The sequence below is a fragment of the Anas acuta genome, chromosome 3 (genome assembly GCF_963932015.1).
Source record: "Anas acuta chromosome 3, bAnaAcu1.1, whole genome shotgun sequence".
NCBI classification, from domain to species: domain Eukaryota; kingdom Metazoa; phylum Chordata; class Aves; order Anseriformes; family Anatidae; genus Anas; species Anas acuta.
This window is the reverse complement of record NC_088981.1, coordinates 67,144,424-67,161,793: the sequence shown is the minus strand read 5'-3', so window position 1 is coordinate 67,161,793 and position 17,370 is coordinate 67,144,424. Positions and strand designations below refer to the sequence as shown.

The 17,370-nt window shown below is 43.2% G+C and overlaps 1 protein-coding gene across 1 annotated transcript; it reads left to right on the top strand.

The window, feature by feature from the left end:
• The first annotated feature begins 349 nt into the window (after positions 1-349).
• On the top strand, positions 350-17,005 carry NUS1 (NUS1 dehydrodolichyl diphosphate synthase subunit). Its single transcript, XM_068677618.1, has 5 exons — positions 350-1,056; positions 9,158-9,280; positions 11,569-11,721; positions 15,940-16,039; positions 16,776-17,005. Exons 1-5 carry the CDS (start codon positions 663-665, stop codon positions 16,864-16,866), a joined length of 861 nt encoding a protein of 286 aa, XP_068533719.1. The 5' UTR covers positions 350-662; the 3' UTR covers positions 16,867-17,005.
• Positions 17,006-17,370: the final 365 nt, after the last annotated feature.

The following is a 17,370-nucleotide window of genomic DNA, read 5'->3' as shown; positions in this document are numbered from 1 at the left end:
CTTTTGGGCTGGGGGTTGTTACAAGGCAGGGCAGGGAGGCTCCAAAAAACGAGGGGTTCACGTCGGAGATGCAATTCTCCCAGGTGGAGCTCCTGGACCAGCTGCCGGCCGTGGGCAGCCCCCGTGAGGCCCCCACAACATGGCCGCCCCTGGAGGCGGGGGCGCCGCCATGATGGCTGCCGGGCACACCTGGCCGCCGCCTCCCGCCCTCACCGTTAGGCCACGCCCCCTGCCTTAAGCCACGCCCACGGGCCCCACCCATTGCCCTTAGGCCACGCCCCCTCCTCCTCCCCTCCCCTCCCCTCCCCTCCCCGCAGCGCCACGTCACTCGCTCCCCGTGGGCGGAAGTGACGTGTGCCGAGCGGGCGGCCAACGGCGTGCGGGCGCGTGTGGGGGTGAGAGGGGAAGGGGCCGGGACATGGCGGCGCGGGCGGCGGCAGCGGCGGCGACCGGGCGGGGGCCGCGGGCTCCCTGAGGCGATGGCGGGGCGGGCGGCGGCCCCCTCCTGAAGGCGGCGGCACCCCCCGGCCTTCCCCTGCCCCTCCCCTGCCCCTCCCGGCCCGCTCCGCCTCGCCGCCGTTAACCGTTGCGGCCGTTGCGGGCCGTGAGGCGCGGCCGTTGCAGCCGTTGGAGCCGTTGGCGCCGCCGCCGCGCGCGCCCCCATGAGCGGCGCGGGGGGCCTGGCGTGGCGCGCGCTGCACGCCCTGCTGCGCGCCCTGCTCTGCCTGCAGCGCGCCCTGCTCGCCGCCCCGCGCGCCGCCGCCGCCGTCGTCGCCGCCTCCTGCGCCCTGCTCGCCCCCGCCGCGCTCGCCCTGCGGCCGGCCGGCCCCGCGCCGCGGCGGGAATGCGGCGGGGGGTGGACGAGGAGGAGGAGGCTCCGCGGAGCGGCGCTGGGCCGGCAGCGCTGGCGGCCCGACGGGAGGGCGCTGCGCAAGCTGCCGGTGCACGTGGGGCTGGTGGTGACCGAGGAGGAGCCGAGCTACGCGGACATGGCCAGCCTGGTGGTGTGGTGCATGGCGGTGGGCATCTCCTACGTCAGCGTCTATGACCATAACGGTGAGTTATGCCTGGCCCCGAGCTGGACAGAGCCCCTGGCACCCGGGCGCCGTGCCCTTTGGGGTCTGCTGGTGGAGAGCTGAGGGCTTCGTGCACCTACGGGTTGAGTTTAAGCAGGGTATGGACGTCCAGGACTGGGTGTGGGTGTTAGTAGCCACCTGTCGTCTTGCATTCCTTCTCCTGGGAAGAGACAGTGCTGACAGGTAGTTGAACTTGAATGGGTATGGCCTGCTGGTGCGGTGAGATGAAAGAAATGGTCTGCATTCAGCATAAGCCACTGTGGTACACGAAACTTGAGTTAGCCCTGGGCCAGCACCTGTGAAAGCTCTGGTGGTGTTTGTGTCTCATCTGTGATTTCATTTGTTACTGGATCTCAAATGTGAGGCTGTCACACTCCTGCTTTTATAGATATCTTGATTCCGCATCACTTAAAATCATAAAGATTAGATCTGAGTTTATTCTCAGAAGCAATCTGAGCAAGCAGATTGCTCAGATTCTATGCAGCAATCCTGAAAAAGTCATCCTCATGCTGTTTCCTGTTGAGGAGATGAAACCAGCCATATTCAAGATTTCCTTAGCTGAACTTCCTGCCCAGCTGCTGAGAGATAATCTGCAACTGAGACTTCAGCTCAGAAGAGTTGATAATCCCAGGGATGGATGGCCTCATATGCTCCTGTCCTCTCTAAAGGAGAAAGCTTCACACTGAAGATCTTGGTGCGCTTAGTGTCAGTGGTGAGACTGTCAGACACCAATGTTCAGCTGTTGTTTTGAGCCACTTCTGATTGCCATCTAGAGATGTCATGTAAATTAGACCAGCTCTGTATATTTATGAAAAGTAGAGGTATCATCTGTAACACTTGTCTTGTAGTGGTCTTTCAGGAGAAATGCAGCTGTGCATCCTACCAAAATAGGTGATATCTGTTGTGATCAAGGGAGCAAAAGCATCTGAGGAGGCCTTTCCCTGAGCGTAGGCTTCTGTGTTTTTTTCTTAATGACTGCCACTGACAGCTCTTGTTTTGTGTCTGGTCCTTCATGTGAAATACATGACTCAAGTGGCCTGACTTTCACCAAACTTTCCAAGATCTTTATAAGTACCTGGGCTTAATACCAGTCACCAACTTAAACTGACCTGTGTAGGGTAGTTGCAGAACTTGGTTGTGTTGTGTTTCAGTGGGAGAATACTTGCTTCCTCGTTTGAAAGCCAAGCAACAGTATAAAATGTTTGCCCGTCATCTCAAGGACAGAAAAGACAGTGCCTTCTGAGAAGCCATTTATGTGTTGATGTTTTTGCTCTCAGCTTGGAAAGCATTCAACCAGATCAAATGGAGCAGACCCAGTATTGGTAGTAAACAAGAGTAGGAATTTCCCTCATGTCCTGAAGAGAGGCTTGAGGGTCCCTGTATTTTCTGTCAAACCTCCAACTATTTGCAATATTGCGTATTGCTTATGTATGCTTAATCTCTGTGGATCTCTGCATTGTGCTCTGCAAATATGTACATAAGCTGACCTGAGGAAAAGATCGAGCTTTTCAGATTTGAATGGTTACAAAGTGAACAGCACTGAGCAGGGAGACAGCACTTGCAGCCGCTGTCACTGAGATCCTGTCTGGAAAGGAGATGTCAGCACTTCTATCACGTATGTTTTCACTGTGGAAAAGCTACTTCTGCTTCTCCAGAACACGTGCTGAGATCCAGTCAGATCCGAGTCTGACTGTTACAAGACTGTAAAGATGATGGCCAGAAATGACGAGGTTATGACCTCTGAAGAGGATTGCAGTTGACATAACCTTGCAGAACAATTGTCTCTGCCAGCAGTTCAGAAATAAATGATTTTGTGTAGAGTTTGTTTGCTGTTCCCATTTATTAGTTCCTAGCACACAACTTAAGCGTGGGTGTAAGTTTTGTTAATACCCTTAAAATTTGAAAATGTAGGTGTGATCTCATGACTTCCAGCTCAGGAAATATTTTTCCATAGCTAATGCTATTAGTTCCTTCAATATGCTGGTTTAATTAGCAGCTTGCGTTCCAATTTGTTGGTACATAATTGATGAAGGCAAGCCTTAATCCACAGCAATGAAGTAGTTTTAAATCATTAGCTTTTGCCAAACTCTCAGACTTGATGAGACTAGCCTGCTATTACACATCCATGTTCTTCACAGGCTTTCAGAGCATTTCCTGGGATAGCAGCCATATCTGTTCTGCACAGCAAAAGGAATTTGAGCCTTTTAAAACGGTGTCAGAGTGAGCTCTGAGCAAGTAGTCATTCACATGGCTTGAGTGTACCGGGCCTGTGGGTGATAGCAGGTATTAGCCTTTCTCTCTGTGCTAAGCCCCTTACGCTTCCTGGATTGAACACTGAGTGCTTCCAGATGGGCTTATGGCTAAGTAGGGCGTTGTAGTGCCTTGCAGACTTGTTGCTAAATCCAGTTCTGAATGGTAGCGACGGATGGAGGGAGCCCTCAGCAGTAACACTAGTAAGTGAAGCTGAAAAAAATCACTCACTGTGTGCTGCCTTCAGTAGCAGAGGGTGAACCCTAGTTATGCTCTGCTTGTTTTCATCTTCTCAGGTGGTGGGACTTAGCTGTGGTGTGCCGAACTGCTGCAGTGGAGGGCTGTGCTCATACAGCTGTACCAGCCATCGACCCAGCAAAGGTGCTCTGCTTCTCAGTTAGATGGAGTTGGAGTGTGCTTTGTTTCTTCCTTCACTGCGTGCTTGTAGTAGTGAGATTTTTCTTGTTGAAGCAGGAAACTTTATTTACAGGACTGCTTTTCCATGGCTGTGTCCTCTGGAAGGAAATCGTTTTTGTCAGCTTCCTGTAGAAGGCTTAAATTAAAAATGTGACCTTAATGGGATCACCTATGGGAAAAAGGGGGAAGTGTGGCATTCTTCTGAGAAGAAATAGCAGATAAGCTGGTTCTGTGTTTATAGTAGTGACTTTCTGTATTTTTGACAAACTGACTAAAGAGAAGATACCCTTTGTTCTTCAAAATAAGTAACTGCATCCCAGCTCACCCTGGTGTGTTGCAGCAGCTGCACTAGTAACTCTAAGGGCAGCTTGTCTGCAGTTAACTGAGTCTCATGGACGATGGCAAGAGAACCCAGTATGGTACTGAGACAACAAGTAATACTTGTGGAACCTTACCAGGTACCTGGCTGTCTCCTCTGAATCCATGAAAATCAGTATTCCAGAAGACTGGAGTAAGAGTCCTCGCATAATGCAAGACAACTATAATAGAGATGGCTTCCTTGTGCCATAATAAATGTGGTGTGATAGGTCCTGTGGTGTGCAAAACAGACATTTTTCCCAAGCAGAACCTAAGATGGCATTCTTACATTGCCTCTGGTGTTTAGGGGCCTTTTTCTTTCTCCCAATTCTCAAAATACTTTGTGACTATGCAACAAAACAAAGCACTAATAAGGTTTGTGCTACGGTGTGTGCCTTGGTTATCAAGTTCAGATCGACTAAATCTTGATTTGAATAGGTTTTTGATCAAGGATTTATTTTTGTGGACTTCTGCATTCCCAGCCCTATTACATGGTAGATATCCATCTGTGCTAGTCAAGATCTTATCTTGGAGGAAATAATGCAGCTCTCCCGCAGTCAGAAGGCTGTGGCTGCAGTTACGTAGCAGCAGCTGAGCCAACCTGCTGGGTAGCCTTTGACCGGTATTAGATACCTTCTCCTGTTAAAGTTATTTGCTAGTCATGAAATGTTCCTTGAGTGTTATTTCTGTTATCAGAAGCTTTCCTGAAATAGTCTGGGACAAGGCTAGAGCATTTTCAGGGGGCATGCAGAGCCTTGGCATTTCAATACTTAGAGCTCCTGAAGAGATGCTTCTGCTTGAAGTCTTGTTAAAGCCTTTAGTACTACTTACTCTGTTGAGAACTTGAGTTTCCTTATACAGGATTTAGCTCTGTGAGTGAGCTTTTACTTCTGACCAATTTCCTTTTAGAAATTCTTTGGAAGAATAAAGTACAGTAGGAAACCAAATACATTTTTATTAGCTGCAATCTAGACTTGTAGGCTCCCCCAGCCTATTTGGTAGTTGAGTAGATGTGATCAATGCATAGAACTGTTTGTGTACTCGGTGTGCTCACTTAGATGGGGGAGACAAGTGTAATATGTATTATGGTCTACCAGACATATGTAATACGGTCTAATGCTAATCTGTACAAGGTGATTTTCTTACAGGCCTGGGTAGTATGGAAGCAGTAATATTTTGTCTTGCCTGCTGGCAAGCTCTTGTTGTCCTGGCACATCGCATCCCTTCAGGAAGAAATGTGGGAGGAGCGGTTGCCTAGTGCTGCTCTGAATTCTTCCCGCTTGGTTAGCTATGGCTTCAGTGGATTCAATTTGGATGAAACTGAAGTGACTTCAGCTATTTTCAAACAAGGCTTGGAGTTTTTTCTGGGATCTTGGAGTAGAAGAGCCTAAGGCGTTTCCTATCTCTTAGTGTCCCGTGAGGTCTAATGACACAAACCCTACTTTCTGCCACTAAACTGCAGCCAGCATGATCAACGTGGGGATGTAGGCAGAAGTTGTTCATATGTTATAACAGTTTCTTGCAAGTATGTTATTTGAACTGGGTTGAGGTCTGATGCTTCTCACACTGGATGACTCTGTTGGCACTGGAAGAGAGTTGAGGAAAAAGCAAGTATCTGAAATGCTATGGAGGTGTGTTCTTCCCTATGCCTAGCTTTAGTAAGGTTCTCCTGTAGGGAAGAGACTCTTCTCCCATGTCTTACCAGACTGTGCTGCTTTAAATAGCAGGGCAACTGAGAGTGTTGAACCCCATGGGGCTACCAAGCTGTGAGCAGGCAGTGGCTGTGGTTGTCCAGCTGGATGAGTGGCTGACACCATCTGGTGCTCCTTGGGGCCGGGGGTTCCCCCAGTTCTGTGCCCTGCTTCTGCTGCACCTGCGGACCTTCATGATCTGTTTGTTGGTCTCTAACTGATGGTCTCTATGCTGCAGCACCACAGCTGATTGCGAATGGTGTGGCTTCTAACTGCTCTACAGCAGAGCCCACGGTGTGTTATGGAAAAAGACCTGTGTAATGGCAGGGCTACAGCAGAAAGCCCAAAGTTCCTCTGGTTTGCCTTGGCTGTAGAGTGGCTGGGAACTAACGATCAGTGGGCTTGCACCTTGTGCTGGAGAAAGAACTATACCTAGAAATAGCTAACACATTCTCAGTATTTGTTTTAAAAGAATAAAATAAAAAAATGAAGTTCTATATTCTTTTGCTTTGGGAGTGGTAGTGCATAAATATGCATAATTCCTAACACACTTAACTTGCTGGAATATACACACTCCTCTAGCATGCTTTTCAGAAACAAGAGTTACTTCTAATTAGGAATAGTGAAAATCTCATGTTTGGTCTGTACCAGAAACCCTGGTAGTGCTGGAATCTTCCCTGCTTACCAGCAAACAGTTACAGTAGTAATAGAAATCATTAAAGCTCTCATCAAATAACTTTCCTATTAAAATCATATTATGGGTTCACTTTCAACTTGTATGGAAAGCTGAACAAAACTGGAAGGTAGTATTAAATGAAGGCTTACTTTACTGCCTTGGGACACTGGAGTTGTGTTATTGCTATAATTGCTATACTCACACTTTTTCACCATGTTTATCATGCATAAGTTAGCAACAGCGTCTTCAGAACTGGCTTGAATATATTTTCAAATTAAGTTTAAAAAAAAATCACCTTGTAGATGAATTGAATTTCTGAGATGCTGTAAGGGAAAGGGGTGTGTATCTGAGCTACAACCACATACATAATTTTTCATGTCAAATGTGAGTTTGGTCCATGTGTGCTGCCGCCTACAGCTTCGCTATCCTGTGCAGCCATAAGAAAAAGTCTCTTGTGCGTTGAGTGAGAAAAGAGTGACAGAGTGAAGTTTCCAGATGCTATTGCTTTTAAATGAAATCCCTCTGATGTGCTTCGGGGTCATCTCTGCAGGCAAACTGCAGCTGTGTCAAGATTGGTGGATCAGTTGGCATTCAGTGCGAAGGTCCTTCTCAAAAGATATGCTACAAATGCACAATACAACTGCAACAGGCTACAGCTTACCTGCTATTCCAAGAACAAAATAGGACCCAGATTTGAACAACTAAGGAGATGGATGAGCTAAATGAGAGTAGAAGTGAGATCTAGCTGATCAGCACCAGCGTTTCATCGATGCAGTGGTAATGTCTTCAGCATGTACTGTGTGTGTGAAGGACTTCTTTGTTTTGGAGCTCAGTAAGCACCTTAGTTTGTTCTCTTGTCTGTTCTCCTCAGAGTCTTCATTTACTTCAGAGCTGAAGAGCGGATCCTTAAATCTGGCCCACCAGTCTTTGACTGGAATAGCAATACCTTCTCGTGAAAATGAATTGATGGTGTTAGTGTTGGGTGTGGAAGGAAACAGCAGCTGTTTCCCAGATCAGGAGCTTTCCCTGATTATGCCAACTCTTTTTGTGAATATTGAAGGTTATGTTTTGATCTTGGAGTGGCTGGAAACCAAGCAACTTGCTACAGGTGTGAGGCACACGCAGCCTTCTTGAAGATTGCCCTGAATTAGCAGCTTTGTAGCTACGCTGGTGCTGACCTGAAGTGTAAGGAAGACATTGAGTGCTAATGCTAGCACAAAGCAGGCTCATCCAGGTAGTCCTATCCAGCAGTACTGCATAAAGCAATCTCATCATCTGCTATATATGAATGTACACTGGTAAGCAGGAGCACAAAGTGTAACAATTGCGATGAATTCAACATCAGTGAAAGCGTTGTCTGACGCATGTGTCCATCGAGATTGCTGTCCTACTGAGATTTGCTCAACTGTCAATATGTGATAAGTTATAAGCATCCCTAAGATGTGTAATGAAGTAAGTTATATCTTTTGCAGGAATTGGCTAGGGTGTGAAGAAAAACACATGTTAACCACCTACTAGAACCTCGAATGAAGTCTGTGTAGACCCACGATCTCACTAGTATATTAAGTGCATTGTATGTCTTCATGTTGCAAATTAACTCCTAATGTATCATGGTCTTAACCCAAAGCTTCTGTGCTACTTGGCCCACTACTGATGTGGAAACTGCCGTTTGTGGCAGTTTCTAATCCCAGAATCAGGTTGAGGTGATTAAATCATAAGCATGACTGGTAAGTTGGGTACAAACTCGGTGTTTCTTGAGTGGTAAGCTGATTGTGTGCATGCTTTTAGAGTGGTCAGCAAAAGTCCTTGACATAGGATCCCTGAATGAAACTTAAGCTCTTAGTAGCAACGCCGAATGCCAAGTGATAAAGGCATTATCAGTTCCTAAGTAAATATGCTTAGCCACACTCTTTCGTTGTAAATATTTAAGCTTTAACACTTTACTGTGGCTTGTAGTTAGAAATAGTTGCATGGCATCACTATTAAAAGCTAAAACGTACTTCAGAACAGAAATCCAAGTATGTTTGCCTAACCAAGTTCTTGTAGTCTCTTGTGCTCAAAATGCATCTACACTAAGTGTACAAGTATCAAGAAGGCCTTGGGGACTGCATTGCTCCTCGCAATATGTAGCTTGTGAAATTCTCATACTAGGAAATCTGGGGCATTGCAATGTCACCTGGCACGCTGATGTAGCCTTCTGGCTCACTTTGTGGTGACTTGCTTTGATAGCCCATGGCCTTAATAATGTGGCAGTAAGCAGTAGTTGATGTTGATAGCGAATCCCTGGCAGTGTGGGGCAGCGATAAAAATCGGTGTTAAGGTGACTTGGTCTTCCTGTGCTGGTAGGGTATTGCTATTAAACTGGTGCTCAGCATACCAAGGACAGTGAAGTGATTCTCCAACTATCTGTTATGCAATTGCAGCTTGTTACTTAAACCAGGCTGAGTAAAAGAGGAACATTTTGAAAAAGAGGAACACTTGAGAGTTGTATCCTTGCATGTGTTCCTGCAAGGTCACTGAAATTAGTCACGTGCAGTAGCATTTGCTTTGGATTCTTACCATACTCATGAAATCCAGTTAGAAACCAGCACTGACCGCCTGATTCTTTTTTCCTCTTGCACAGTGTCAGATTTGTTTTTGTAGTACTCTACAGAAGGTGGCTGACATGCAACCTTTTTATTTTTTTAAAGGTATTTTCAAGAGGAATAATTCAAGACTGATGGATGAAATTTTGAAACAGCAGCAGGAACTCTTAGGACTAGATTGTTCCAAATACACCATGGAATTTGCAAATCAAGAGAAAGCTGATCAAGGTAAGGTGAATTGTGGCTGGGCAGGGAATTGGTATGACTTTAAATAGCTGTATATCAATCATAACTGCTTTTACTTAAGTACATTTCTCTGTACTATGACCTTTTTCCTTCATAACCTACTGATTATCAGAATATGTACGGCCTTCCTGAGCTAGTATTAAACTTTCATTGTGATTGCTTGTTCGTAACTAATGGTGAGGTGCTATTCTTCCCTGCTCCTAGCAATCATTACTGCCTAGGTGGATCTTCCCTTTAGGCTGGCTATCGTGCCACAGAAATTCTTAGAGAAATTCTCTTGTTGAGACTTGAAAAAAAGCACTTGAGCTCGAGTAAGGGAATTGATGTTAGGCTACAGTGCATGTACTTCCACCTTGCCAACCTTATGCTCATACGTCAAAGTTGGGAGGGAGAAAATTAAGAGCAATATAACTGGTTGCCATATTAATGGGTAACTGGGAAAGGGCTTAAAAAAATAATCTTTTGATAGTAGTAAGAAGTAGAAAACAATAAAATATTTCAAGGTGAACGTTCCTTATTCAATACCATCTGTTGTAAATACTCACTTTTAATGAAGTATGCTGATAGACATGCTAGAAGTCCATGTAAATGTATTAAATTACTTTAAAATTAGGACTGTGCCTCAGAGGGACAGGCTGATATTTACAGCTTTCCTAACTACAATTCATCATATTTAAACAGAGCATAAGTTTTAATAATAGATTTAAGACAATCATATTTTTCATTTTTCTGTAAGTCTTCCTTCTACATCTTGCTAACAGAATTTTGCTTCCCCTACAATAGCATATAGGGCAATGTGAAGTCCAGTGTTGTAGCATTAAGTTACCTTTGTAAGCACCTTAGGCTAAGATGCTAGCATTTACATGGAAACGTCTGTGTTTAGCATTCTTTTTATTCCTGTGAAGGCTGAAATAACTAAAGTGCAGAGTAGACCTGCTGTTAGTGTCTTAAACTCTAGCATGCTTAGCTGCACTTAGCTCAACTGGGATATTTATGTCCAGTTCAAATGAACTACTGAAAGACTTCTCATCCTTCCTCACCGAAAGGATACATTTAAATCTCAGGAATTTTTCGTACTGGAAGTCATGAAAAGCAGAGGTGTCTTCTGTTCTCTTTAGATAGAATCCTTTATTCTTACACAGAGGGCTCCATTGCCAGACCAGATGCTTCATACTTTGAACAAACTGGTATCTGTCTAGTTTATGATAGGAAACAATTTCTCATTTCTTGCCAAAAGTAAAGCTACATGTCTTTCATCCATCCATACTGATGGGATGTTAAAGATTATTTCTCTATATGACAAATAAATCGAATGTTTTCAAGAAAATTATTGTGGTGACCTTTGATAGACTGAGCTTTTTTGAGTGTTCTTATGACTGCATTCTGTCTTTTGTAGTCAGATTCTGCAGTTTTAAGAAATACTGGGTTTTAAGTAACTGTGATATGTTTTGTATCAGTCTAACGTGTGCACAGATACAAAGCACAGTAACAGCGCTTGTATTTAACTCAGTTACCTCAAGCTGGGTTTAGTACACTGGTGATTTGTAGTCTGCAGCTTCCTTTGTAAGTCTGCCTCCTAGGTACTGTATCAGAACGTACTGTGATGAAAGTTGTGTTGTGTGAGAGGATTCCGCTTCTGCCTCTCAATAGTGTAGACGTGGATAAGGCTGTTGTGAAATGTCCTCTTTAATTACAGTCATAATTGCAGACTGGGTAAATTCTGGTACTATTACCTAGTTTCTCTGTAGTAATCTTAGATCAATATTGCAACTCTTGCATCAAGGATGAAGTGCTATGGATATCCTGTTATATTCAGGGAGGGCCTCGACTTACTCATACTGTCACATGAATGTTCAAAGTATCTGTTATAACACCTTCCTCATATAGGATAAGAATTGGGTTTTCTTTTTCTTCACTGAACTGCAAGTCTTCCTGCATTGCTTGCCACCCTCAAGTCAGTAGCTCTGCGGCCTGGTCTTACTGCTTTGCCTGGCAGCGTGATAAAAACCAACATAAATTCCCTGGAACAGTCTCTGCATTTCAAGAACAACTTTAATTAAACGGCATCTCACAAGACTCCTCAAAATAGTTGCTTCAAGCTTGCTTTTCAGTAATACAGCAAATCTAGATGTTTCTTACCCGTTTCTGTAATAGCTGGATGATGTATGCTTCTGACTAGCTGTACAATATATGAAGTTACTTTCAGTATTTAAAGCACATTCAAAGCAACCATATTTCTGTTGCTTTTAAACTGTGTTTTGTACTTTCAGTTTTAAATTGCCAATCTACATTGAAGGTGCTGTCTCCAGAAGATGGAAAAGCAGACATAATAAAAGCTGCTCAGAACTTTTGTCAGTTGGTAGCACAGCAGCAAAGAACATATACAGACCTGGACGTGAACGAGTTAGACAACTTGTTAAGTAGTAAGTATGACACCATCTGTGGGGAGGAGGGGATGTTAATCTGTGTTCTTATCATGATAAGCATTTCTTTCAGACTTATGCTAAACATTTCTTGATGTTGTGTTGCTGTTTTCTGTTTAAATAAAGAGCCTGAAAGGAAACCCTAAGCTAAATTGGGAGTCTGATCTTTACAGAACATCCCACAGAGCTTGTAACTTCATGTAATGAACTTTCTGAAAAAAGTACTGCTGAGATCAGTTGAAACTAGATTTATACCTAAGATTAATTTTTTGCAAGATGGCAAGCTGCAAGCCTGTGTGAGTCTTTTTCTAGATTTAGTTAGAGGAATTAAAGCTGTTACAGCTGCTGAACTATTGCCCTGGGTGCAAATGATAGTGCACTTGCTGATCTTTTGCTTCTGTGTAACTCATGTTAGTTATTTCCATTACTAATCCATGCATATCACTGACTCTGCACTGAGGTACATGGCTGCATGCAATAGCTGTGGAAAGGGCAGGGCTGCACTCATCTCACATGAAGGAGGAGCAGTTTAGATAAAGCCTTCAAATTCCTTGTCACACTACAGAACTGGAATATTTCTTCTTTCCTAGAAGATCCATGCATGTTAATTGTGACTGGCTAGCCTGGCAGGGTTTGAGTTTCAGTTAGCACACTCAAACTTGGATGTGTGCAGGCACGCTGTTAACATGTGGTTTCCATTAACTGGAATCTAATGAGATTTTTTTGTTCTCAAATAATTGATCAGCCGAATTGCTGGGCAGATTGACTGCAGTGGGAGTTGAGACTCTATAATCTTAATGTCAAACTAAATTCTATCCCTTCAGTGTACTGCATGATACTTCCTCACTGTAATGGAGTGTTTAAACAGGTGTTTAATATGACACCTCAGGGAGTAATGTAGATATCTTAGATAACTATTATACCCCAAAGGTGACTTAAGGAAGTGAATAATTGCTTCTCTAAAACAGTTGCTCATTGGCACCAGTTCTTCACAGTGATGCCCATGTATGTGTTTTGGCCAGTGCTGCTGAACTGAAGCTTCTCAAACAATTGTTTCTGATCTTCTATCCTTGTACTTGAAGTGTCTGCGTATCTTCAACGTTAGGTCTAGTCTGCGTAGCCTTAAAAATCAAGCAGATGTATTGTTCAAGTAATGCATGATAGCTGAACACAGGAAAAGAAGTCTTGATTTTTAGACTGTCAAAACTGTAAACTTCTCAAAGTAGACAGCTTAACCTATGGCTTGTAACTAAGCATAGTATCTATAACTAGTACTGCTTATTAATTTGCTTGGTTTTAATGTTAAGGACAGTTGGAAAACCATTCTTCAATGACCAATTTAGCTGATGAAACTGCTCATTTTAGTTGTAGTCAGGCTTAGCTTCCATGCGTTCTTAATTTCAAGGTATGGAATGTGAAGGTCTGAGTTGCTGATCTAAATTGAGAGGGAATTCTGAAAAAGCAATATTTGAGTAGCTATGTTCTTAGGGGTCACAGTGACTTCTGTAAATCTTTTTCTTTTTTTCAGATCTTAATTTAAATACCTGGTAATGTAGTTTTATAATTCCTCAAGTTCAGGAGGCTGTTATCGAAATCTGGTTCTAAAATGGTGCAGTTCTGGGTTGTCATGTGGAAATTTGGGGTTCTTTGTTCATTCTTGCTCCAATTCTTACAGCCTGGGTTTTCTTCAGTGTAAGTGAGTATACTTTGTTCTGAGCAGTGCCTCAGCTAACCAGCTTTTTATCAGAAAAGCAGGTACCCCTGCATTACAGTATTGTCTCTGCTTGCTGTCCACCTTCCCGGTACAGAATATGATTACAAGGCTGTAAGTTGCCCTAAAAAATCTACATGGAGAAGGGTGGTGCTACCAACTCTACAAATTTTCATGTTTTCCTTAGAGAATTCCTGATCTAGAAGGGATGTTGCCAGATTCCTGTCCCTTGGTTGTCCAAGTCTTTTGGCTTTCTGTTCAGATTCTGCTCTCAAATCCTTCTGTCTTTTGTGTGCTAATCTTGAGCACTTTAACCTTAGCAGCTCTGAGGGTGTTGCCACACATAAGTATCTGTCGTGTTGATATTTGAAGGCAGAGAAATGGATGCAGGGTGGAAACCACAGTACTGTGTTTAAATAGGCTGTTCTGACAGTAATGCTACAGCGTCCATTCTCGTTTTGCTTCTTCAGATAGGAACCAGAAGGAAATATTAGAATTAACTGGGCTCTCTGAAGGTCTTTTCCTGTTTGAAAAGCCATTGCAGTGTTGAAGATCCTGCTGCTGAACTGGCCAGCTGAGGAGTACTCAGCTTCTGAATCAGCTGATGAGTAAAGCTGTCCGCTTCCACCAGAATCCCCACTTTAAGTATTCACTGCTTCCCTGCAATGCTGTTTCAGACTAACATACTAGCTTCCCAACAAATCAGCAGCTTCTGCTTTGTGTTTCTCTCTTAAGATAAGCTCTGAGTGGTGGCACAAGGCATTCTTGTATCTAAATACTTCATTAGAAACGCACACACTTGGGAAAATAGCTTATTTACCTCTGGTAGAAAGATTACTATTGCAGTGATTCAGTGACAAGGGAGGATGCAGCCTTTTTTGAAATCTTGAGTTTCAAAACCTGGGGGGAGGGAAATGAGATGGGACCTTAATTCCCTGTTTTGTTCTACCAATGTAAGTTCCTCTATGAGTAATTTTAGGCTTGTATAAGGTTCCTGATTGCTTAAAAAAAAAGTGAGAAAATTAGTAGATAACATCTGAAGTGGGTATGGAGTGGGTAGACAGCATTAAGCTTTTCATCTGCTGAAGGCAGAGATTATGCAGCCTAAGCACTCCTGCCGTTAACTTGTGGAATTAATGGATAATGGGAGCGGTAATGGGACGTACTGTGCAGTACTTGTGACTAGATGCAGCCTTGTAGCAAAGTAGAGCTATGAATGCTGGAACGCTTTTTCAGGTGAGCTGGGTAGGTGCATGAAAGCCAACTTACTTTTTTGGTCCCCCTTGGTGTTAAATTGTTTTCCACAAGTTGCCCTAAGCAACTTGCAAGAATTAGCAGAGAAAGCTGGACTAAGACTGTTCTAAGCTTATTGCCTGTCGGCCAGAGCTAGGCTGGAGTAGTTTAGGCATGGCAGAAGCATATGGAAGGTGGATAAAGTCATTTGGCCACTGATTGCCTTCAGCCTCAGAAGATCAGCAGGAAGCTCTCATGTTGAGCAAGACAGCAAGCTACTGAAGAGTTAATTAGCTTCACTTACCTTAGGGACACTTCACTGTGTATCAAACCGCAGTATTTGGTCTTATCTTTTTGGGGAATGAAATGTAGCTTTTTGGTTTTTAAACACCTGTTTGTTTGCACAGTTCCAGAGCCTGGGCAGAGATAACAAGGTCATTAGAGTTGGAATTAGAGTAGTTGAATAACAGTGACTGGGGTCTTAAGGTATGGGTAGTAAGAATGTGGGCACCTAGTGAACTCCTTCAGCACCATCTAGACCAGCCCTGGGGTGGATCATGCTGTCTGCTTACTAACAGGAAGAACAAGGTAATGTGTTTGTTTTTTTGGTTTTTTTTTTTGCTCACTCATCTAACCAGACAGATGTCACCTGCAACAGTTTGTCTGAAACTTTGTTGTAAAAGTTGTTTTTTAAACTGCATGTCTAGCTAAATACGGAGAGGTCTAAGACTGTGGATCTGACAGGATATTTATTACAAGATGTTTTCTTGATAGTCTGATATCAATTTATTTTTTCAATGGAATCTAAGGGTTTTTTTTTTAGTGGTCCTTTTATGTATTTGACAGCAAATTCACATTAAGACTGTAGTAAGTATGGGTCAGGGTGCAGCATGTTCTATGCTACTGAAATCAAGTTTGCTGAGACGGAACCAGAACAGGTTGGTTTTAGCAGCAGTGTTGTTATGGTTTGCTGTTATTCAAAACAATCCAACTGCTCATATCGCTGCCTTACCAAGTCTTAAACTTCTGACATAAAAAAGTCCATCTGGGCCTGCAGTGAGTGGCTAAGCTTTTGCTCAGTTAGTTCTGTTCAGGCTGTGCAAGAACAGTCTGTTCTCTTGATCTCTTAATTATTGACTCCTCAGGAGCTTTATAAAAAAAAAAAATAAAATAAAACCAGTAACAATGCATTCAATTAAAAAACAGATGCTTTAGGACTTAAAATAAATAAATCTGGTGAATTTGACAAAACCTAATTTAACTTGTTCTTACAGGTACAAATGGATTTCCAGATCCTGATTTAGTCTTGAAGTTTGGTCCTGTGGACAGCACTTTAGGGTTCCTTCCATGGCACATCAGACTGACAGAGATCATGTGAGTTGCTTATAATTCTTGTGGGAGCAGGTTGAAATATCTAACTAGTCTGTAATACATCACCTACCTTACAGAAATAGCCATAAGAAAAAATGTCTGAACAAAGATGTCCAGAGTTTGATATGAGGATTTAAGAGCTGTTAAATGAGAGCCTGTCATACTTCCAGGCTTTGTTGCTATATCAGTCATCATAAGACAATAGCAAGCTTTACTTCTCAGGTTTAACAAACAACTTCTGCCACCTTCTAGTCTGAACAACTCGATTCAGGTTCTGTTGGGGTTCCTTACATGGTTTTTTGAGTCCTATGTAGGTTTCTATTTCCTGTATAGTATTATTGCATTATCCAATCAGACAGATGAGATGATAATGCTTCTGGATTGCTTTGCCTCTTTGGCAATAACTAAACTGACTGCAGGTGCTGTATGTCTCATACATACATGCTCTCAGAGAGCATTTATAGGACACTTAAAAACGTGTGGAAAGACCTTTGCTTCTCCAACTCTTGCACAAATTGGAAGTGCTGTATGTACCTCAGTGGATAGGCTTTTTTTTAATTCAGAGCGTGACGCAATACTGGCAGCTAGTTAGGGAGCTGTATGACAGCTACAGCATTGAGAATAACTTTTCCAGGTTACGAAGAGGAATGTTTGCTTTCAGTAGTGGTATTCCTTACTGGCCGTATGCATCATATGTTTATAAAAGCTTATTTTAACTTTTTCTAACTTGCTTTCTCAGTTCTTTGCCTTCCCACCAGAACATCAGCTATGAAGACTTTTTCTCTGCCCTCCATCGCTATGCAGCCTGTGAGCAACGCTGGGGAAAGTGACTGTTGGCTGAGCGCACTGAGTCATGCTTTCCACAGAAAGGGATTGATGTCTGTTTACAAGCACCTGTGACCCATAAGTCTGGTTCATAGTCTTTCTTAATTTATCAACCAATTCAATAAAGTGTCTTACCTTTCTAAAGAGTCTGTGTGAATGCGTGAGAATACATGGGGAAGGGGAGATTCACAGGTTTGCTTGATGAAAACGACAGTTACTGCAAGCAAAGCTGGTCAAAGCTGAATTAACCTCACTTTCATGTCCCAGTGACCAAAAGAGCATGTAAGGATTTAGTTGTGTCCAACTCAGAGGATGATGTAAACAAGAATTCTGTCTCTGGACATTCTTAAATCTGAGGAAGACCTCTCATGTGCATCAGCTTTATATATTTTTTTAATTATTCATGGTCAGGATTTCAGAACTTAATCACCTGGTTTACTATGTATTTACTATGTAATATGTGAATTTCAGAGGTCAATATTGGTTCTGTTAACTATAAGAATAGGCTG